Here is a 24,476-nt window from a genome sequence, read left to right on the forward strand (position 1 = left end):
CTCAGAGACCAGTCCACCAGAGACAGACCCAGATCCTCACAGACCAGTCCACCAGGGATCAGACCCAGGTCCTCAGAGACCAGTCCACCAGAGACAGACCCAGATCCTCAGAGACCAGTCCACCAGGGACAGACCCAGGTCCTCAGAGACCAGTCCACCAGGGACAGACCTGTATCTTCATCGCAGCCTTGGACCAGCAGTTGGAGCTCCAGAGGAGAGCTCAGCTCCCGTCTCCTCCTCCTCCTCCTCTCTGGAAGCCAACTCCACACTGCTGGAGACCCACAATGCATTGCTGGACGCGCTGGGAGGAGCAGGACTGAGACGCCACAATCAACACTAAATACTTGTGTTACTGATTTATTTTAGAACCTTGAGTTCAATTTGCAGATTAATTAAAAAGATGTAACATTAAATCAGCTGTATGTGAAGTGATATTTATTATAAAACATACTATGACTAATACTTGTAGTTAGTGAGTTTTCCCTGGAACAGTATCGCAGTATTTGTACTTTTACTACAGTAGTACTGAAGGAAACACGTTTCCTAGATTTAAAAAAATACTTTATAACAGTGTTATAAAAGGTTTATTCAGCATAATTCATTTTAAAAAGGTAAATTAAAGAAATGTTTACAAAGTCGATAAAAGCATTGAAAAAAGCTTTTGATAATTAGAAACATATTTACAAATGCAAGTCAAAACAGAAAGAAAAATTACTGAAAACATTCAATTTGTTTGATGACAAATCTGAAAAATCTAAACACGATAAAAATGAGATCTGAAACCAAACAAGAAAGTTGTTGAACTTTGTTCTTCAAATCTTCATGTGATGAGCTGTTAGGAAATAAAGACATTATTTGTTATATATATGATTAAATAAAAAATACTTGTATACGGGCAGTCAATAGATAAAGAAATAAATGAGGCACATTATGATATTCATCCATAGTAGAAGTAACGTTCACTTGTTCGAGCTTTGATCCTTAGTTTTGCCATCATTTCAAAATAAAAGCCTCAATAATTATCTGTACCTCAACTATAAAACTCAGAACAAAGCAGTTTTGTTGAAATACTTTTTGCTCTTTCAAATATTAGTACAACTGATACTGCTATTTAAACTGCCATTAATACTAAAATTATTCTTACGAGATTAGATTCAACTTTATTGTCATTGCAGTTCAGGTACAAAATGCAGTTTTAGCATCTAACCAGACGTGCAAGAAAGCAGTGCAGAGAATATATGCGATATGTATAAAAAGAATATGTACAGAATGAGCAGAATATATAAATGACAGGTATCCGAATTAGCAGCATGGTAGTGCAGAAATGGCATAAGGCAAATAATTACTAGCTTGCAAAATCCAGAGGGACACTGAGCAGGTAGAGGCCTGTCAATCAGTGTGTAGCCCCGCCCCATTTGACTCTAAATGGACCATTAGTTACTAAATGCGACAACAGAGGACTTCCTGCTTCCTGGAAGGGTCGGACGTTCTGTGGCTGCTGCTCTTTGGGAGGAAGACTCCGTCTTCACAACGGTCTGAGTGTGTGTGTGTGTGTGTGTGTGTGTGTGTGCGTTTATTACTGTGAGTTATTATCAGCAAGTACTGCTTCTCATTAAAAGACTGTTTATTGCATCATGTCCCCTGAAAGGTAAATATTCTGACGTTTCTTCACCTCCATCGCCCCCTGCTGGAGACTCCATGAAATAATTATTAGTGTGACCTGTGTGTGTGTGTGTGTGCACTCACTGATTTCACCGTCTCTTTGATGTAATCCTTCTTGCCGCTCAGGTCGTGTTCTGGATACGTGTCAAACACCTAAAACACAGGATCACATGATCACACCTGGTGCAATAGGAGCCAGAGAGGCGGCGTGCGTCTCCTCACCTTCTGACAGATCTGCTTCATGGTCACCTCCTCCAGGTTCGCCTCCTCCAGGAGGCGCCGCACCGTCTCCTTCAGCTTCTCCTCACTGGGGGGCTTCTTGGTCCTCCTGATGAGGGGCTCGTCGTCCGAGTCGTCTGCAGGAAGGCGACAGATCCTTCATCATAATCATCATCACCATCATCATCATCACCTCAGCTGCAACTAACGCCCAGATGTGTCGGGGTGGATTCAGTCGACACATCATGACGATGTCATCAGACCGTTTCCACAATCGAGTAGCGAGCTATTGGCAGATTTAATCACAGTTTCCATAGCGATAAGCCCCTCCCCTCGGCTGCTCTTTGACAGACAGGCGGACCCTCGGCGAGGCCTCACCTGCGTCCCTCCGGTCGCTGCTGCTGTCGGCCTTCTTGCTTTTGGCGGCAGGTTTGGACGCCGCTGCTTTCTTCTTTTTGGGCTGCAACGGATAGGTGGGGGGGGGGGGGGGGGTCACTGAACGCATCACGACAGGCGTCCAGAGCCGCTGATACCTGATGTAATTTCTCTTTAGACGCTCGGATTTTAGCCAACAATAATCCGGCCTGAATTTATTCCAAATGTTCCCATTTTCTCAGATATTCAATAAAAAAAAGCATTTCCTGTCCCACCTGTTTACATCTTCACCTCTTTGATGAGCCAGAAGATTTAAAACTTAGTAAACCCAACTTTCAACTATAGACACATTTCTAGAAGATTCATAAAGCCTTCGACACCAGAACATTCTACTGGCTGCATGAATATGGATTCCATGACATGCAATAAAAAGGGTTCAAATGTTGAGTCCCTCATTTACATTAATAACTTGTGTAAACGTGTCAAAGCCTTTTTTCCGATGTTTGCGGATGAAAAGTCACTCGTTTTTGAAGCCGATGCTGAATTAACGACATCCGATTTTATTATTTTTAGTGAGAAGATAATTTTACTCGAAGGATTTAACATAAATTAAAATGGAATCTCCAGTTTGAATACTTATAATTGATGAAAGTGGAGTGAACACATTGAGTGAGGAAGGTCTCCTCGTTCTTCAGTAGTTGAATGTTTCACGTGTCCGTCAGAAACGTTTTAGGATGGAAACACGAGCTGCTGCAGATTCTATTTATAACATCAACATTTATTTAACTCTCAGCATTTCTATGTACAACGTACTTTCAGAAGGAAATACTCCTGATCAATCAAACCAAGCGCACCGTCACCCACACACAGCTACGTTAGATTGACCTTTTATTTCATACGTGCAGGTGTCCAATCGGCTCAAAGGATCTTCACGTCTTTCTATCACGTCGCTTTACTTTTAACCCCAAAAAAAGAAACAAAACCTTGACGTTTTGTTCGTTTTCTTCTAATAACTTCTACGGACTCGTTTCCTGAGTGTGGACCGTCAGTGACGTCGCGAGGAGCACCTCGTCTCTGATTGGCTGTAAGGACACACCTCCAGCACGGCCAAGTCATGTGACTTTGTGCCTTTCGGCCCTTTGTTTCTTTACCTTCTCGTCAGACTGCGACTCGTCCAACGCCGCCTTCTTCGCTTTCTTTTTAGGGGGACCCATCTTCTTCGTTGGTGTCCTCGACCGCTTCAGTGGCGCCGAAACCAACGTCTGCGAATCGTTGGAGTCAAATAAAGCCAACAGCGTATTGATAAGTGCACTCGCATCAATCGGATGCTAGAGATCATAATCCCAGTTAAAAGTTCTTAGGATTCAGTTCAACTGTTTATTTTGGGAGACCAAAAAAAACTTTTAAAAAACGACGCCTTCAGGGGCCGTAGGAAAGCAGAAAGCTGGGGGATTCAATCAATGAGCAGAAGCCTGGATGATATCAGCAAGTCGACGGATCCTTTGAGCTGCAGATGATTCATTTGGAGACGAATCAGACGGACGTCTGCGTGCTGCTCAGCCTGGACAACCTCACCTTCTCCTCCTTGTCCTCCTCCTCCTCCTCCTCGTTGTCTGACTCCTTCTCCTTCTCCTTCTCCACCTCCACCTCCTCCTCCTTCTCCTCCTCCTCCTCCTCCGATAGTTTGTCCTCAGCGTCCACCCCCTCTTTCGCGTCCTCATCGTCATCGCTGCTGGTTTCCATGACGATGGCTTTGGACTTGCTCCCCGTCCTGGCCTTCTTGGGGCTGGAGGAGGAGGAGCTGGGTTTGGGTTGGCTCTTCTTCTTGGGTTTGGACGTTGAGTCGTCGCCCAACAGATTCTTCTTGGACTTCCTCTTCTTCTTCACGAGGAGACGCTGCCGATTGGAGAGGAGAAGAAGAAGAAGAAGAAATTTCGAGGCTTGCAATTAGAATCCAAACGTCAAATGCTCAAAGGTTTAGAGTCCACCTTCAGGCTCAGTGAACATGAGGACTTCATGCGACGTGTTGACATGGACACAAGGAGATGAATCATGATGCGCTCACCTTGCCGCTGTTCTTCGGCGCGATGAGGAAGGTCAGGATCCGGTCCACCAGGTCCGAGTGCGTTCCTTTCTTCTCCAGGTCCAGCACGCCGCACACCGCCTTCAGCTTGGCGTTGGTGAAGTTAGAGTTCCTGCGTTTGTGGGGAAACAGGAAATGACGGCGAGGGGAGTTGGATGCAGTGCCCCCCCCCGCCCCCCCCCGAGCAGAAGAAGAATCGACTCACTTGAGAAGCTTCTCCCGTTTCTTGAGGAACTGCTCGCTGTCGCTGTCGAAAGGAAAGCCGTTAAAGAGCCTCAGGTTCTTCTTCAGCGTGGCCATCTGACAAAAGACCAATAATCATCTCTGATCACATGACGCACACAACCCGATCAACACGACGATGCGTTCAGGCTCTGCTCAGTGACCATTATGACGACGCATTCAGGTGTAAGGTGATGAACTTGAATCTAAAATGTATTTTAGAGATGAATTGTGATCGTTTCACACTCAGCCTTCATTAGAATTTTGATGAGGAGGAAAAACATCCGATCAGGGATATAAAACCTATATCGGCTCTTTGATGCCGATCCCTGAACCGTGTCCTCCTTTAAATCCTCCAGATGTTCGCACCTTTCCCGGCCTGTCGAACAGGATGGCGTGCAGAGGTTTCAGGTCGGCCTGCTTCATCTTGGTGATGTGGTGGCCGGTGCGCGGGATGTCTCCCAATTTGTCTCCGCTGCCTGATGATGCGGGACACAGACACCCGGCCACGCGGAGACATTTTACTGCAGAGCAAATCTTTGAACGGCGAAGACGTTAAAACGCCGCAAATATTTACCGTCTCCGATCTTGAGCTTCTCCTTCTGCTTCGGGGCCTGAAGGTCGAGCCTCTCGACCGTCTTCTTCGCCCTCTTGCCCTCGATGATGTCACCGGCAGCTGCAGCGACAACAGCAAAGACATGAATCACTGAAACAAGACCTCTTTGACCCTCTGGACACCAGCAGTTCTTCTGTTTGCTCCCGTCACATGAGGTCAGGATGTTCTCTTCAAAATAAAAGCCCTGCTCCTCTTTGGATAGAAACTTGCACCTCTTTAATGCAAAGGAACAGTTATGATTATTCTACAAAAGTGGGAACAGAATGGCATCTAAATAGTCAACAGGTCCACATGCGTTACCAGGTTATTAATAAACGTTCATGTTCACTCAGCTTCATGTTATGAATGGAAAGCTGTTGACTCAGTTTCTCTGATTTTTGGTCACATGACTCTGAGATGAATCAATCATCACATCACTGATGAGGTCTGAACGTGATGTTATTTTTACAGAGAAGAACAAGCAGAGGAAGCCAAACGGTCTCCTTCACTACCAGAGATCTTTGAGGTGCTTTTGTTTGGACTGGCCTGCTCCTCCTCCTGCTCCTCCTCCTCCTCGGAGGCTGCAGAGCTGTCCATCGCTTCCTCCGCCACTTCACTCATATCAGTCTGTCCTTCCCTTGAATGAGAAATACATTGTCTTTATGCTGCATTTTCTTAACCCGTTATAACGTTATTTGCATCATGTGAGCGGTTTCAAACCGACATAAAAACGTCTTGTTTAGCTACATTCCGATCCGTCTGCTGAGAAAGTGTCCTGAGAACGATGCCTCGTGGACCCGTTCGAGCATCTGTGCTTGAAAAGGACGGATTTGGTGATGCTGTTTGGCAGCATGTGCAGTTAGCTAGCTAGCTAGCTAGCACTGGTATATTACGTCACAACAGTCCGCGCGCTTTGCAGCGCTGTAACTTATCTTAAACACCGAGCATCGCAAACTAACGACAGTTGACTTTTGAGCGTTATGCTCACACGCGGATGCTGCAGGGGAACCATCACAGCCCCGCCTTGCAGGACGCAGAGTCCCGCTGTGGAGCTTTGGTTATTAACCGGTGTTAACTCACGTAATCGAGGCAAACAAAGCGTAAGGTTTAATGGTCTGCGCAGCTAGCGCTAGCTACCGCCTGCTAACACCCCCAAGAGCTACGCCGATGCTACGCTCCAGAGTTAAAAACGAGATGAACCGAGGCAACAAACTGCCCACGAAGGTCACGACGCGTCCAAACTCCCGCGCAGCGTGAGCTCGCGCGGGCTGAGCAGCTGAGAAGGTTCACCTGGTTCTGGAGCAGCGGGCTTCGTATCAACTGACAGCTCCGCGCTTCTAGTTTCATGATGGCGGTTTTCTCGGGGGGGCGGGGATAAGTGTGAGACCCACTTCTCTGATTGGACTGAACATTCATGACGTAATTCTTCTTCGCGTAGATAAATAATGTAGCCGATACACTAATGTCGCATTACCGCCCCCTCCGTCTTATCGGAAGTACTAATTTAGTACTTCCATCTTGTACTACTTTATACTTCTAGTCCACTCCATATTGTACTTTTAACCTCTATACATAAATACTTGTTACTAGCTTAGTAGTAGTTATAGTACTAGGAGTAATGCCGGTAGTTACAGCAATTTATTTGGGATTCATCTAAATTGAAGATATTGTGATCAAATCTTGAATAAAAGAACACTCCAAATCACTTTGAAATGTTGCAGTGAGAGTTTTTCTTTGGTCACTAGATGGAGAGACGTGAACAATAAAAACCTGCTGTGTATTCTTCTATTTACATCAGCAGTTTGTGGGCAGGAAACTAAGAAAATCCAATGTAACATTCAAATATATTATAAATATTCAATAAACACACGCGTGAGGACAACCTAAGACAGGTCATGTGTTTTCATCATTTATTTATCTATAGATATATAAATACATACTCAGGGTTTCGATGAAGGTGACACCAAACATCTGCCTCAGTGCTGCTGGGAGGAGCAAACGTTGCAAAAAAAGCTTCCAAACGTCAGCACACGAATCAGCCAGAGACGACTTTGTCCACTAGTACCACAGACTTTATTATAGTCCCCCACAGTACCTTTAGTTTAGAATGGTAGAGCATAGCTCCTCCTCCTCCTCCTCCTCCTCCTCTCGTGTGACACTAATCAGCTCTCATACATTCCTTTGAAGCAGCACCGCGAAGCTCAGTGAGCAGCAAAGAGTCTCCAGGAGCAGCCTCCTCCTCCTCCTCTTCCTCTTCGTCCTCCTCCTCTTTGTCTTCTTGCTGTCTGATACGGAGACTTCTTCCTGATGTGGTTGTGATCATGTGATTATTCCTTACTTTTCTACATCTGGATTTTACTTTTGTACAAAGATCCTTTTTGGTTTCACCAGGTAAGACTCACCAGGTTTGTTTTCTACCTGCAGCGTCTTTGGGATCATTTGTTGTTGCTCAATCAAAGACGACAACTGTCGGGTTTGTTGGCGAGATGCAAGTCAATGGAGGAAATATTCCGTCCCCTGACTTTTAAGTCCAATAAAATTCATTTTCCAGATGATAATAAATCATGTAGATAATGTTATTAATTAATTTGATGTTAAAAAGACTAATACCTCAGGGACACAAATCGTGAGAAGACCTTAAAATATGGTATATAAAATAATAACGGTGAGGTTTGTTTCCTCAAACACAAATTAAATTATAATTAAATAATATTAAAAAACTAAAACTGGAGAAAATGTTAAACACTGAGCTTTTATTCAGTTTCCTGTTAAGACTGAGGAGGATGTAGAGATCTGGTAGAGACCTGTCAATCAGCAGAACTCAGCAGAAGTAGAGTCATTTCCTCATAGACGTCTATGGGAGCAGAGGAGTCGCCCCCTGCTGGTCACTACACAGAAGAAGAGTCATTTCCTCATAGACGTCTATGGGAGCAGAGGAGTCGCCCCCTGCTGGTCACTACACAGAAGTAGAGTCATTTCCTCATAGACGTCTATGGGAGCAGAGGAGTCGCCCCCTGCTGGTCACTACACAGAAGTAGAGTCATTTCCTCATAGACGTCTATGGGAGCAGAGGAGTCGCCCCCTGCTGGTCACTACACAGAAGTAGAGTCATTTCCTCATAGACGTCTATGGGACCAGAGGAGTCGCCCCCTGCTGGTCACTACACAGAAGTAGAGTCATTTCCTCATGGACGTCTATGGGACCAGAGGAGTTGCCCCCTGCTGGTCACTACAGAGAATGCAGCTTTAACACTGATAATCCAATAAATCTTACACACTGCTGTTCCTTAAAGTTACTTATTTTTGATTTATTACATTTAAGAGTGCATAGATAATAATTATAATAATAATAATATGACATCATGAATACGTAGCTTTAAGGGACATTACTCATTACTTAAATTACCTTTCCAAAAAGCCTATTCCCTGATAACACAAAAACAGCCTTTCGCCTCCATTTGAATTGGGCTATGGTGTCGGACAAAATGTCCTAAATGTCAGAAAGGACTCATGTAAATGTAGTCTAACTACTGAGTTGTAAGGTAACTGACACTTGACATTTTCTTGTGTAGCGCAGATGTTTTAACGCAAATATTCGAAAAAGTCCAATTTCATGGTCAGCGCAGGTGCGGCCTGCGGTAGGGCTCCGCCCCCGACCCGCACTATGAGGCGTCCCTACGGCCTGCCGGCGGGGGCGGGGCCCTACGAGGACAGAGCCTCCACAGTGTCTCTGGACTCTGACAGTGTCTGCTTCAGCGAGACGACGTCCAGCGACCCGCTCGACTTCTTCGTGGTCAACGTTGGGGGAAGTCGCTTCGTGCTGCCGCGGCAGCAGCTGGCGCCGCACCCGGAGACCCGGCTGGGGAGGCTGGCCCGATGCGCCCGAGGCTCGGCGCTGGAGCTCTGCGACGACGCCGACCTCCCGGGGAACGAGTTCTTCTTCGACCGAAACTCACAGACCTTCCAGTAGGTGGCGCCTCGTTCTGAATTAGGGGCGGTGCTTCTTCTTGTGTAGACGGATGAAGTCCCAACAGTTATGGCCCCCTCTGTAAACCTGTGATCTGCTCTGACAGACCACTTCCTGTTTGGCCCGACAGGTATGTGATGAACTTTTACCAGACGGGTGACCTGCACGTCAGGGAGGAGCTGTGCGAGATCTCCTTCCTGCAGGAGCTCGAGTACTGGGGCATCGACGAGCTTTGCATCGCCCCCTGCTGCCGCGAGCGCTTCACCCGCCGCAAGCAGCAGAAGGAGAACCTCGACGTGCGGCCCGAGTTGGAGCCCGAGGTCGGCGATGACGACTTCGCGGGCGCCTCGTGCCCGGCTCTCCGTCGGCGCCTGTGGGACCTTCTGGAGAAACCCGAGTCGTCCCGCCCTGCTCGCACCTTCGGCTTCCTCTCGGTCTTCTTTGTGGTGGTGTCCGTCGTCAACATGGTGCTCATCTCGTTGGACCTGGGGGAGGGCTCAAGCGTCGCCGCGCCGCTGCTGTTCGACGCGCTGGAGCACGTGTGCGTGGCGTGGTTCACCGGCGAGCTGGCGCTTCGGTTCCTCTGCGTGAGGAACAAGTGCCACTTCGGTCGCAGTGTTCCCAACGTGATCGACCTGCTGGCCATCCTTCCGTTCTACGTGACGCTGGCGGTGGAGGCGCTGCGCGGAGGATCCACGGACCTGGAGAACGTGGGCCGCGTGGTGCAGGTCCTCCGGCTCCTCCGGTCGCTCCGTCTGCTGAAGCTGGGGAGACACTCGACAGGTAAACAGGCGGCAACGCCCACGTCTGATGGAGTCAGGTGGTGTTGACGGGGTTCCACCTGGGATGAATAGTAACTGCTGATGTTATACCTGATAAAGTAACACTTGATATGTATCGGTTCTCTCTTTCCACTGAACCAAACCGAAGGTCAGAAGCCTTCGGTTGCATTTGGTCATCGACCTCCAGCTGGTTTCATCCAGGCGAAATACGTGATGAAATGTTCCCCTCGTTTCCGTCAGGCCTCAAGTCCCTGGGTTGGACCATCGCTCAGTGCTACGAGGAGGTCGGCCTCCTGCTCCTCTTCCTCGGAGTCGGCATCTCCATATTCGCCACGGTGGCCTTCACTCTGGAGCACGACCACCCCGCCACCACCTTCAACAGCGTGCCGGCGGCTTGGTGGTGGGCGACCACGTCCATGACCACGGTGGGCTATGGGGACATCCGGCCCGACACGCCGGCGGGGAAAGTGCTCGCCTTCCTCTGCATCCTGTCCGGGATCCTGATCCTGTCGCTCCCCATCGCCATCATCAACGAGCGCTTCTCCGCCTGCTACGTCACGCTGAAGGCGAAGGAGGCGGCGGCAGCGCGGCAAGATACTGAGGAGGTCGGCCCGCGGCTCGCCGGGGGAGGCGGCGTGAACGTGGGAGACGCCGACGCCCGCGGCGTCCTGGAGATGTTGGAGCTTCGCAGGCGGCAGAGCGCACGGAGCAGCGAGGGGGAGGAACTGTGGTGGTAGGAGACACCTGACCTCTGACCCCTCAGGAAGGAAAGAGAGATGAGACAGAAATGATACAAAAGAAACGTCTGTTTGAAAGCTACAATGTTTCCCATGATCCTTCATTGATGAATTCTTTGATGCAAAAAGGTTCTGCAACTATCTTCATTACCAATTAATTTCATGCAGTGCTCTCCTGTGTTTGATAGATCCTCCCAGACCTTCTCGACTTCTTCTTCGTTGTACATCTGAATGCAGGATGTTTTAGTGAATGTGATGATGTGAATATTAAAACTACTCGTTGTTTACTTATTATTTTATGACACTATTTTGAGACGTGTGTGGCTGAGAAGTGTTTGTGCTGCTGTTTTTTCGTGGCCACACCTCGTCACATCTCCTCTGGCTTCTTCTCACAATGTGACCATGGGTCAGTAGGCGCTGCGTCACCGACCGCAGGCCGTGTCCCCGTCACGGTGCCCTGGGCTGCGTGTTCCTGTCATCACTCGTCGTGCAGAAGCCTCTCCTGAGGGCCCGCCTGCTCTTTTCCAATAGCACAGCGAAGTCTGAACCCTAAACATTATACAAAAAGCAGCGGAGCATGAAACCAGTGGCTGACCCGTTTGTAAAGGTTTGCTTTCTCTTATTTAATTCATTTACTTTACATTTGAAGCGTCCTTTGTAACTCCTCGGAGGAACCATGGTACAAATAACCCAAACATATTTGATCTCGTTCTAAACCTAAATATTTCTTCCCTTGAAGTAAACCTAACCTTACCTAAACTTAACCTTATACGCACTAAAAACCCCATTAAAGTGAATATCCCAAAGTTCAGTCCCCACGCCGTCATTATGTTCTCAGATCATGTCCCCACATGAGCACCCATACAAACATGTGTGTGTGCCACAGGAGGTGAGGTGATGTCGTGATTCATCTCACAGTTTCCTTTTAATCCTTTGTTTAGTTAGTTAAAATGTTTGATTATGTAACACCACCTTTCGTCCTGACAGCAGGCTCTGAGGGTCTCGTCTTCTCTGCTTGGCGTTGAATCATTTACACTTTTATTTTAGTCTTTTATAGAATCTCTCCGGCAAAGAAGGACCTTTGTTTCTCTTTGGGATAGTATTTGTTAGGCTGATCTACATCAACCTCTGCTTTTTATGCCACATTAGTTTGCTCTCGCTCAGCTTACTAATACAAAGCTGCACTTATAAACTAAGTCATGTAGACTAATAGTGAAAAGTAGAACATCAGCAACAAAAATTAGTGAAACGGTTTATTTGCAACGTTTTTAGTGTGAAACGTCTGGTCATCATCCTCCTGATGGATTTATGCTCCAACTAAAATGCAAATGTGATGTTCCAGTTGTTTTTTGCTGTTCATCCGAGCGCCGAATTTAGGTCAGTGGTGAAGGCAGGAAGTCATCAAAAATAAATAAGAAGGGAGACCGGAGGTCTGCAAGAACTCAACATGCCAGCTGATCGCTTTCTTACCCGTCAGAACGTAAGTAATAAACCGGTGCTTCACAAAGAGCTGATAGAACAACACGTTGGTTTCATGCATTCTGAGGACTGAATGCAGATATTTCAGCATCATGATTTCAGCTGCTACTTAAAACATCATCACACTCAGAAGTAGACTCCCCATCAGCAGAGAGAATGGGTTATTTAATATTTAGATTAAACCTTTATATTATTTAAACACGTTGTGTTACTGCCAAGGGCTTTAGGGTTCAGGATGTAAGGCTTTAGGGTTCAGGTTCTGAGGCCTTAGGGGTAGGGTTAAGGTTAGGGGGTTGGGGTTGGGTTACTCAGACCCCAAATGGAACTCTAATTAAACACTGGTTCATTGATGTGAACATGATGAAAACCAGGAGAAGTTTCAGAGTATTGTTTTAAGCTTCCTGCTCCCTGACGGGTCCTGAAGTCTTAAACCACTCACCTGGGACACAAAACCATGACGACAGGAAGTAGAACTCAAACATGAAAAGCAGTGTCTCCTGATGACCATAATGTAGCAATAAGTTCACCACACAGTATGTTGATTATTTTCTCCATTAAGTAATGATTGTTAGTAAAAAAGCCCGAATGGCCCTGACTCTGTGGTCCAGACTCCAGACTCACTCCATCAGCGCTGACGCTCTGAAGCGGGTCGATGGCGTTCGAGGCCTCGCCAGACGGCCGAACCACGTGACTGATTCAGGAAACGCTTCGGTAACACAATCACAACACTCTAACCCCCCCATTACAGTATGTATATACACTCACCGGCCACTTTATTAGGTACACCTGTCCAACTGCTCATTAACACTTAATTTCTAAGCAGCCAATCACATGGCGGCAACTCAGTGCATTTAGGCATGTAGACATTGTCAAGACAATCTCCTGCAGTTCAAAGCGAGCATCAGTATGGGGAAGAAAGGTGATTTGAGTGACTTTGAACGTGGCATGATTGTTGGTGCCAGAAGGGCTGGTCTGAGTATTTCAGAAACTGCTAATCTACTGGGATTTTCACGCACAACCATCTCTAGGGTTTACAGAGAATGGTCCGAAAAAGAAAAAACATCCAGTGAGCGGCAGTTCTGTGGGCGGAAATGCCTTGTTGATGCCAGAGGTCAGAGGAGAATGGCCAGACTGGTTCGAGCTGATAGAAGGGCAACAGTGACTCAAATAACCACCCGTTACAACCAAGGTGGGCATAAGAGCATCTCTGAACGCACAGTACGTCGAACTTTGAGGCAGATGGGCTACAGCAGCAGAAGACCACACCGGGTGCCACTCCTTTCAGCAAAGAACAGGAAACTGAGGCTACAATTTGCACAAGCTCATCGAAATTGGACAATAGAAGATTGGAAAAACGTTGCCTGGTCTGATGAGTCTCGATTTCTGCTGCGACATTCGGATGGTAGGGTCAGAATTTGGCGTCTACAACATGAAAGCATGGATCCATCCTGCCTTGTATCAACGGTTCAGGCTGGTGGTGGTGGTGTCATGGTGTGGGGAATATTTTCTTGGCACTCTTTGGGCCCCTTGGTACCAATTGAGCATCGTTGCAACGCCACAGCCTACCTGAGTATTGTTGCTGACCATGTCCATCCCTTTATGACCACAATGTACCCAACTTCTGATGGCTACTTTCAGCAGGATAAAGCGCCATGTCATAAAGCTGGAATCATCTCAGACTGGTTTCTTGAACATGACAATGAGTTCGCTGTACTCAAATGGCCTCCACAATCACCAGATCTCAATCCAATAGAGCATCTTTGGGATGTGGTGGAACGGGAGATTCGCATCATGGATGTGCAGCCGACAAATCTGCGGCAACTGTGTGATGCCATCATGTCAATATGGACCAAACTCCCTGAGGAATGCTTTCAGCACCTTGTTGAATCTATGCCACGAAGAATTGAGGCAGTTCTGAAGGCAAAAGGGGGTCCAACCCGTTACTAGCATGGGGTACCTAATAAAGTGGCCGGTGAGTGTATGTGTGTGTTGGGATCACAAACAGCATCAGCTGATCGACTTCATTCAAAGCCTTAAACACGCCATTAATCACTTCCGGTTTAGCATTCGTCGTCCACCAGATGGCGCCGAGGAGCGAGTGAAGCTTTCGGCCGTCATGCTTTTAATTCTGTGTCATTCAGTGGATTCAGCTTCCATCAGAACTTTGGCATTAGACAACACTCGTTAAACATTGACAGCCTTAAACCGAGTTAATAGAAGTCATCAATAAATTTAGGATCAATAGCAGCAGATTGTGGAGCACATGGTTGAGTTTCTCCCCCTTTTGTCTGGAACGTTCTAATGTAAAGCACCTACAGTGTGTTTTTAATTACAATGAATGGCCTCATGCGCCCCCACCCCCACGATGATGATGTCACATGCTCCCAGTGTCCCAGCAGCAGAGGGAGCAGGACCTCAGCCGCTGGAGCAAAAACATGTTTTTCACGCTGGTGTCATGTTGTGAAGGGGGGGGTAGGGGGGGTATTTATAGGCTGATAATGAGCGTGATGTGTTCTTCAAGACCACCACACACTCACCAGAATAACAAACTACTACGGAGGTTTTGGAAAAACAAGAATGAGTTTATTAAAACAACAACAAAAAAACAAAGAAACCTGAATATTCAGGAACGTTATCAAAAACTTCGTTACGAAGCAGTCGTGCTGATTTTTCTTTTTACCGAGAAGAAACAAATACAAAAACACAACAAGTCGCAATTCCAAAAGGTGAGGTGAGCACCACAGAAGTCTCCAGAAACAACATCACACCCCTGAGCTGAAGACACTTAAATATGATCTAAGAGCGACACACGGGGGTGTTGTCCTTGAGCGTCTCATATATATGTATATATACACATATATATGTATATATATACACACATACACATATATATGTATATATACACACATACATGTGTCACTGATTAGTCTGGGTAAAGTTAGAGGACAACCCAGCAGGAATTGAATGAGTGTACGGAAGTTCTTCCTCTCTGCGCAGCAGCATGAGATTGTAAAATAAATTGTTTACTAACCCACAGCCCTATTGTAATACCCCCCCCCCCAAAAAAAAACAGATTTCGGGACAAAGTGGTAAATAAGAAATGAATAATCGTCCACTTCCGGTCTCAGTTCACTCATTCATTCATTCAATCAGCCCCATTGTTCACAGAACTAACGTTTACACAAACATAGTCCCGCGGGATGTGAGTTTTGATCTTAAATCACACGAGATTAGCATTAGCTTTCGAAATATTTCCATTTGTTTATCAACGAAACGGCCGGTTAAAGGTCGGTGGTTTAACTCCCCACTTCCCCCCTCCCCCCCCCGCTCCACCGGGGGACATTCAAACAACAACACGGCCCTTAGCCAGGCGGCTAGCTGCTAGGCTAACTGCTAGCAAAACAACACGGCTCATTCAGCCGGTGGCTAGCTAGCTAAACAACCGCTAGCTACCGTAGAGTAACAAACGGAATTGGAAATAAACATAGCTACCAGTGAAATTCTAAACAACAGTTTGGGTGTCCATAAGGGGGGGGGGGGGGTTGGACCCCCGTCCCCGGCTCGTCCGTTACGGTATCAGCTCGGCACATTGTCCACCGCCTTGGGGAAATCTCCACACTCCGCGGCGGAGAACTGCAGCCTCCTCACGGCCTCTTTGATCAGGTTCCCCGACAGAATCAGCTCCTGCAGCAGCCGGTGCGGGTCGTCCTGCTCCACGTCGATCCGCTTCTTGTGCCACGGTTTGATCTGGTCCCACTCCCGGTCGCCGTTGGAACCGGGCACGCTGTACGGGCTCGCCCTGCTGCTGCTGCTCCCCCGGTGGTTCCGGAGCCTCATGCAGCAGCCAGAGCGCCTCTGCGCCGGAGCTCCCACACCTCCTCCTCCTGCTCCTCCACCGCTGTTTACAGCCGCCGGGTTGCCGCCGGCGGTGAGCCCGTGCAGGCAGGACACGGACACGGACACCGTCTGCTGGATGCCGCCGCCACTGTTGTTGTTGTTGTGGAGCTGCAGCGCCTCGCCGATCTTCGTCACCAGCGCGTCCACTTCTTTGGAGTCGACGGTGACGGACTGCTCCAGAAAGATGTAGTTCTCCTTCCGACACGGCATGGCGGCGTGTCGCGGGGTTCGGCGAGTTGTTTCGGGTGGGTCTTTTCTTCTGGTCGTCGGTTTGACTGAGAGCCGCCGGGCCGCTCCTCTCTCAGCACGCCGCTAGTTACCAACGAGCAGGGTCGATTTGTAAACAATGGATGACGCGGCTTGGACTGTACCATCTTCGCCCGGAGGGGAGGGAAGCATTTTATAAACCCGAATTAACTACAATTTTTACGTTTTTACGGAATATATCAGAATATTGCAATTGTGTTAAATGTATATATTGCCTTAGATAATCTCGAAACAGCAAAAACATTTAATTTCCCTTTCTCGGTGAAGTGGTTCCCCGGCTGTCACCCGGGCGCGTTTGGACCGCTCCGTTCAAACGGCCCTTACATAACTCCTAACTGTCTGCTGCTGTCTGTCTGGGCAAAACAAACAAAGCACCGGTTTGTTTATGAGTCCTAATTCATGCCGAATGTACACAAACATCTCGTGTTCCTCTTTAAGTGTCTAAACGTGCACAGGTTGAACCCAGATGACGTGTGTTAAAAATACTAATTCAAAATATTGTCACGTAAACTATACAAATGATGTAGTATTAACTCCACGGCGATAAGCCGTAAATGATTAAATATAATTGATCATACATTTGCGTACATGTGAGCGTATAATCTGCAGCTTTTTACGCTTTGTAAGCATGCAAACATGTTTATAAGTCACAGCTACTAAAAATCAAAGATACCGTGAAAAGGGACACAATCTGCACTCACGGGATGTGAAAGATAAAATAATCAGCTCTAATACACAGTGATGATTCTATTCGAATCAGACACAAATTAAAATACCAAAATCTGCATACCAAATACATGTGATGTAATATATATATATATATATATATATATATATATATATATATATATATATATATATATATATATATATATATTTGTGAGAGAGAGAGGCAGCAGATGAAAATAGCCGGCTGTGAGCGTGGTGTGTAAACGTGTGGATCTGCCCTGACAATAGAAGCGTGTGTGTGTGCGTGTGTGTGTGTGTGTGTGCGTGCCTGAGAGAACAACAGTGTACGTTTCTGTTCCGAGCAAAACCTGACCGCGCTGAACCTGATGCTCCAGCCAGACAGAGAGCGCCTCCGTGCCCATACAAGGAGCTACTGTCACCTACCACGTGGCCCGTCGGCCAATCAGAAGGCTCCCCGGCTCGGGTTCCCTGAGACTTCCGTTCGTCCGGGGAATGGTGCCTCCACGTGAGAGAGAAACCGTCCCCACTTCCTGCAGCAGGAACTAAACATCGTGAGTGTGAGGTATGGTTAACGTGCACGGCGCGTGCACGGCGCTGTGCGCCTGAGATTAGATTAAAATCCAACACGTGATGATGCAAGACGTAAATTCCAGTGTAAAATGTTTTCATGAATCAAGCTTCAATTACAAAGCCTGTTTTGCTGCAGTTTAAAGAGACACAGTTCAGGAATCAGGAAACGTTTCTTGCCATCACATGTTAGACATAAATTGTCTTGGCGGTTGGTGCATGACGGAAGACAGTACAATAATGACAACATAGTGCAGCAATAAGATAAAAACAAAATAAAAGTACAATAAAATATATGCTAAGAGTATGTCTGCATTCCATCAGCAGCATGCTGATTAATGTCATCATTATTGTTATTATTATCATTATAATCATTGTTATTGTTATTGAAGCTGGAGGATTATCCCCTGAGGAGGTTTTCTTGTCTTTGTTGAAGGAACCAGTGGACGCGGGTCATGGGAATAAATGATGACGTAGCGGATGTTTAGATCACATGACTGATCAGATGGTTCAGCTGATGTCGTCTTCATTCACCTACATGTTTTTTCCGAATGTCACATGACCTGAAACAGAAGTTCTCTCTCTTTTCTGGGCCAGATGTTTGGGAGGCCAAGTCGACCTCCACGTCAAGTTCTGACCAAAAATACCAAACATTTCAAATCTGCCCCTCTACACGTCAAAGGTTTTCAAGGGTTCCTAAGGGGTCTTAATGCTTCTCAAGGGTTCTTGAGTGTTGCTCGTTCTGAAGCATGTTTCTTTCGGGCCACCTGAGGTGCGAGAAAGGGATCTGTGCAGCTTGTGGACGCTGCAGCAGGCGGAGTGTCATGTGACGAGGAGCAGGTGGACTAAGGACCTGGATCCAGGTGTTCAGGTGCTCAGGCGTCCACGCCCTGCGCCGTGTGTCAACAACCAACGTGTCTTCAATAAGGACGGCAAAAACATTTGCATCCAGATCGTTTGGGTCAAACTCTGGATGTGTCTCCGGACCACCACGGCAGGAAGCGAGCCGGCGGTGAAGCGGGTGTTTTCCTGTAAGTGAGTCAGCGCAGCTCACAAATACCACTCCTGTTAGCTGCTGCTCTCCCGGGTTCCCTGAACGCACCACCACAACAGGAACGCCGGCAGGGTGACCTCATCCTCTTCCTTGGGTTGTGTAGGCGTGTGCGAGGTAAACAGTCGTAGAAAACAACAGGGGGGCAGGCTGCGGCCCTGAAGGTCACGAGGCTCCCTCACAGCTGCTTAGAGGCACATTCCGACCAACAATAGTCTTCCACTCACGAAGCAGGAAGCCCCAAAGCTCTGCTGAGAGAAGAGTTCAGAGCAAACCAGAACTAGTTTTTATGGGCTCATTGAAGTCTATGAGGAAATGACTCCATGATTTATTCCCTCGGTAAACACTGCGCACATGAGTTTATGGTATTTCATCATTCATAACCTCACTAAGTTGCATACTATGAAGACAGAAGTTTATTTTGAAAGGACTTTGTATTCATGCAACAAGCAGAAAAGGCCACGTGTTCTGACCCTTCAGAGGCTAATTGTTGTCATGAGATGTGCGCTGGCTTTAGCTTCATAAAAGCACCAGTCAGCATTTCTTCTACAAAGATCAGCGTCTGCGGCCCGGAGCAGAGCCTCCTGCAGGAGGTCCCACGGCGCCGAGGCGCTGCTTTCCTGTAGTCGCACCACGAAGCAGGCCTGGACCCGGAGGACCACCTTTGGCAGCAGTTGGAGGGCCGCCAGCCACGACGGGTTCATCGGGTTGGTTTCCCCATGCAGAGGGAGAGGGGGAGGGACACTCCCTCCCTCACAGGAATGTGAGGAGGTTGCACATGGCAGGAAGTGATATCCGAGCGTTGGTCCGTTAAACCACGGCCTCAGATACGGACACAACAAGATGACCCGAGTGGACCTGGACCTTTACGTTAAAGGTGAACACATGAACACGACACACAAAGCAAAGCTTCACAGTGTTCCTCCTCCTCTTGTTCTGCTACGAAGGACAACAGTGAGCCACGCAGTTCACCATCTTCTTCACATCAAAGAAGTTCAGAGTGTGAATAAAGTAATAAAGTGTGCCCTGTAGCATCGTTAGCATCGTTAGCACTGTTAGCAAAAAAGCAAAGGGGGGGGAACATTTCAGACAAAACAAACAGCTTCTGTTTCAGGGTTAAACACACGCTACACACACTACACACGCTACACATGCTACATATACACACACCACACATGCTACACACGCTACACACACTACACACACTACACATGCTACATATACACACACTACACATGCTACACACGCTACACACACTACACACACTACACATGCTACACATGCTACATATACACACACTACACATGCTACACACGCTACACACACTACACACGCTACACACACTACACATGCTACACATGCTACACACGCTACACATACTACACATGCTACACATGCTACACACGCTACACATACTACACATGCTACACACGCTACACACACTACACATGCCACACATGCTACATATACACACACTACACATGCTACATATACACACACTACATACACACACATTAGATGTCATAATGATGCATGTGAAAATATTGTTGTTTTAGGGCAAAGTGATGAATGAATGAATGAATGAATCCACACATTCTGGTAGTTGTTTAATCTTTTTTATTAAGACAAAACATTCAGAATGAGTACGAGGAGGAATTAATAATATCTGTTATGTTCAAATGTGCTGAAACAAACTTGTGTGTGTCTGTGTTTGCATGCGTCTGTGGGTGTATGTGTGTGTGTGTGTGTCTGTGGGTGTGTGTGTGTGTCAGAGAACAGGGTGCGGCCTGTTACCAAGAAATTACAACAGAGAGCCTGAAAAGCAGCTTCTGGCTCAGCCAATCAGACGACTGAGCCTTTGTTTATATACATACATACATGTATGTATATTTATACATATATGTATTAATATACATACATGTATAAGCACGAAGCCTTTAGGGTCAATCCAGGTGGGACACAGATGTGGACCGGCAGTCACGTGACCACAAGGTGACAGCTGAGCCGTCTCCATGACGACGGAGAGGAAGCTGGTCTAAGGAGGCCCTGGATGAAAGTGGCTATTAGTCTGTGTTTGGTTGCCGTGGTTACGAGGGCATGAAGACAGATTGATCATATTTTCAACGCAGTGAATCATGATGTCATCGCTCAACAGAGAGTGTGACAAGGTTTTGACCACATGGCAATAGAGACATGTCTTCTTGTCTTCAGCGAGGACAGGCCTGGAGGACGAGGAGACAATGTGTCCGCTATCTCGTCTATTTCTGTCCCCTTGATGCGCCCTTTGGACTCTGGACATTTCACAAGGGGACGCCGCAAAGGTCTCCGTAGGTGTCTCTATTCTGTCCTCGGGACCCTTGGGACCCTCAAACGGGTCGGGGAGTCGGGACAGGAAGTGAGACCGGGCCGTGGACGAGCGAGACGGGGCGTTTGAAAGGACTCATGAAGGAAACGTGTCTGCTGTGGTCTCATTAATCAGTGACTGTAAATCATTACAACACACACACACACACACACACACACACACACACACACACACACACACACACACTCTTAATCTGTGAAACACTGGTTTTGGTATTTTTGTCTTTTTACAATGTTACAAAGATATTTCTTTGGATTGTAGTTGAGACTAAACGCCAACAATTGAGCATCAAATATTAAAGTCATGCAGATAAAGTCGGGCGAGTCGCCCCCTGGTGGCCAGTAGACAGACTGCAGAACTACACACAAACACACATCGTCATAAACAAGCTTCACTGCTGCTGTGACAATAAGTCACTACATTTGTAGAAATGCAGATTATACCTACTAATAATAGTAATGATAATACAAATATAATCACTCAAGATGATTGTTATAATACAATAATCATATTCACAAAACATTTGCATTCATATTTTTGCATTGATTTGTTTTATCTGTCTGTTAATGATGAACTAATGACAATACAATGAGGATGAAACAGAAGAACCCCTCCTGCCACCAGAGGGCACCACGTGCATGTGCAAACTATTGTCTTCTTCTCTACCAAAGGTAAATATTAATCTTTATACATTACTGCTCTTATACATTTTGCATTTCTAACGTTCTAGTCATCAATTCTAAAATCAATAAAATACAACATAATATATCACATAATAGTTGACATTTTTTAAGGGAATCCCCATTTTGGGTGTTTTTGCTCAATAGAACTCAATCTTTAGCAGTTGTTACATTTAAGATGGTGTTGTGTTGCCCCCTATTGGCAGAAGGTAGAACTACACTAAACACTCTTCATCTCCTCTCCTCCTTCCATCTTCTCCTTCCTTCTCACTCTCTCCTTCCACAATCATCCATGTTTTATTAATGCACATCACTAATTCAGCCTCTTTCTGGGAGTTCTTTGTGCTTTCTCTTCTAGCAGGTTTCTGTGGATCGTAGTTCCATCTGGACCTTGGTTCTGGCTCCTGGCTCATGGCTCTGCTGACACCTGCTGCTGCCATCATCATTACTTTAAATATGATTCATATTACTGTCATCATAAACCAGCATCTTTCTGCTCTCCCTCCATCCTCAGAAGCCTCTGTGGATGGAGGTTCTATCTGATGGTGGTTCTACCTGGTGGTTCTACCTGATGATGGTTGTCCCTGCAGTGGTCCTGCTGTAGACTTGTTCTGCTACTTGCTACTATGAGTTTTTTCTGTGCTGATGTGAGGGTTTTGGGACAGAGGATGTTTTATGTCTTCAGACTGTAGAAAAAACTTGTAATTTGCAATTTTGGGCTCTAAAAAAATACAAAATTCCTTCTCCTTCTCCTCTCCTCTTCTCCTCCTTCCTTCTACTCCTCCTCTCCTCATCTCCTCCTTCCTTCACCTCCTCCTCTCCTCATCTCCTCCTTCCTTCACCTCCTCCTCTCCTCATCTCCTCCTTCCTTCACCTCCTCCTCTCCTCATCTCCTCCTTCCTTCTTCTTCTCCTCTCCTCTCCTCCTCCTTCCTTCTCCTTCTCCTTCTCCTCTCCTCTTCTCCTCCTTCCTTCTACTCCTCCTCTCCTCCTCTCCTCCTCTCCTCCTTCCTTCTCCTTCTCCTCTCCTCTTCTCCTCCTTCCTTCTACTCCTCCTCTCCTCTTCTCCTCCTTCCTTCTGCTTTTCCTCTTCTCTTCTCCTCCTTCCTTCTACTCCTCCTCTCCTTACTTCTCAAAGCAGCTCCTGCGTGGTGTTGCATCATCTTCACAAAGGCGCATCCAACGAGGCGTCTCCCTTTGGCCGTGTGCAAGGGATGATGGGTAATGAGGTGGGGGTGACGGAAGCTCAGTGTGACAGCAGAGGGACACACAAACAAACACACAAACACGCAAACACACAGACAAACAAAAAACACACAAACAAATAAACACAAACACACACTTTCATGCTCAAATTCATGCAGAATGCAGAAATATAACACGCACACAGAGAGACACACACAGACACACAGCCAGATACGCACACAGAGTCAGATACACACACACACACACACACACACACAGACCCACATGGAGAGAAACACAAAAAATACTTTCAGCTGATTTGACAAATTTCTCTCTGATTTGTATACACACATGATCGCTGTGTGTGTGTGTGGGGGGGGGGGGGGTGGGGGGGGTGTGTGTGTGTGTGTGAGTTGTCCATCTCTTCTCACTGAACAGATTCAACATTTCTGCTCTCAGGGTCACATCTGTCGCTTCACAACATCTGGCTTGAGGTGAAGCGTGTGTGTTTGTTGTGTGTTGTTAAAACGTTACCAAACTAATTATTTAATTTTAAACATATTGCAAAGAAATACTTGTGTAATAAAGATGGTTAAATACTTGGTTAAATCAACCGAGAAGCCCTAATGGTGGAAGCTGAATCATTTAAAAGTTGCTTTAACTGTAAACATGATGATAAACTCACATTCAATAAATTGAGTTTACCTTTCACAATAAAAGCCCTCAACATGCACACTTGTAGGTGAGTGCTTTGTGAGTAAATATGTGTACATTTTATACATGTGCATGATAAGCTTATGTTCTTTTCATCTTTGCTTGATAAGCGTTGTGTGTGTCTGTGCGTGTGTGTGTGTCTGTGTGTGTGTGTGTTGTGAGGGAGGAAGAGGAGGAAGATGATGCTGTAAATCCTCATCTTCTACTGCTGCTTTAGCTCCTCAGCCTGCTCCCCTTCTCCCTGAGATTAGACTACGCAGGGGTGTGTGTGTGTGTGTGTAATAATAATCTCCTTTTGTATGTCTGACATGTGTTGTGAATGTAGTTATGTGTTGAATGCATACGTGTGTCTCTGTGTGTGTGGTGTAGGAGGATGGGTGGAGGTTTGACAGGGGGGGGGGGGGGGTAGAGGGGGGGGGGGGGGGGGGCTGACGGAGATCTGACAGCTGCTGCAGGTTCAAACCCACGAAGCAACGAGTGCAGTTCTGCCAAGTCCACACGGCCGTCACATGGAGTCAGCTCTTTACTCACAAGCCCCGGCTCTCAGGTCTGTGTGTGTGTGTGTGTGTGTGTGTGTGTGTGTGTGTCTGTGTGTGTGAGTGCTGTCGTGAGGATTTACTCTCTGAGGTAATCTGAGAGTCGGCAGGATTCTCTGAAGGTTTGAGAGACACAGAGAGGAGTGTGTAAGAAAGACTGCAGCTGACCTCGTTTCTAACACACACACACACACACACACACACACACACACACACACACGCCTCCTTCACTTGTCTTTATTACCGTGCGTGAAGGTGTGTTTTCTTTGTAGGTCATGGATCCTCAGAGTCATTGATGAGGATGATTCTCATATTTCAATTCTGCTTATTCAGCGTATTCAGCCAGATGTTCTGATGTCTCCCTTCAGCACAAGAAGCAATAAAACTTCTACAAATACTATTATG

General features: G+C 46.7%; 3 protein-coding genes across 3 annotated transcripts; 1 reads left to right on the plus strand and 2 right to left on the minus strand.

The window, feature by feature from the left end:
* Nucleotides 1–677: 677 nt before the first annotated feature.
* Nucleotides 678–6,522, minus strand: dek (DEK proto-oncogene). The gene is made up of 12 exons (XM_037453130.2): nt 6,447–6,522; nt 5,669–5,793; nt 5,139–5,237; nt 4,931–5,040; nt 4,545–4,639; nt 4,322–4,451; nt 3,832–4,152; nt 3,408–3,518; nt 2,260–2,341; nt 1,885–2,018; nt 1,747–1,815; nt 678–832 (listed from the first exon to the last, which is right to left on the minus strand). The coding sequence occupies exons 2-12, from the start codon at nt 5,775–5,777 to the stop codon at nt 821–823; spliced, it is 1,272 nt and encodes a 423-aa protein (XP_037309027.2). The 5' UTR covers nt 5,778–5,793; nt 6,447–6,522; the 3' UTR covers nt 678–820.
* Nucleotides 6,523–8,819: 2,297 nt separating this feature from the next.
* On the plus strand, nt 8,820–10,914 carry kcnv1 (potassium voltage-gated channel modifier subfamily V member 1). The gene is made up of 3 exons (XM_037453523.2): nt 8,820–9,121; nt 9,253–9,905; nt 10,145–10,914. Exons 1-3 carry the CDS (start codon nt 8,820–8,822, stop codon nt 10,639–10,641), a joined length of 1,452 nt encoding a protein of 483 aa, XP_037309420.2. The 3' UTR covers nt 10,642–10,914.
* A 3,731-nt stretch (nt 10,915–14,645) lies between these two features.
* gbp (glycogen synthase kinase binding protein) lies at nt 14,646–16,918 on the minus strand. The gene has a single exon (XM_037455125.2). It carries the CDS (start codon nt 16,225–16,227, stop codon nt 15,697–15,699), a length of 531 nt encoding a protein of 176 aa, XP_037311022.1. The 5' UTR covers nt 16,228–16,918; the 3' UTR covers nt 14,646–15,696.
* Between the last annotated feature and the right edge of the window lie 7,558 nt (nt 16,919–24,476).

This window comes from Pungitius pungitius, chromosome 11, assembly GCF_949316345.1.
Source record: "Pungitius pungitius chromosome 11, fPunPun2.1, whole genome shotgun sequence".
Lineage (NCBI taxonomy): Eukaryota > Metazoa > Chordata > Actinopteri > Perciformes > Gasterosteidae > Pungitius > Pungitius pungitius.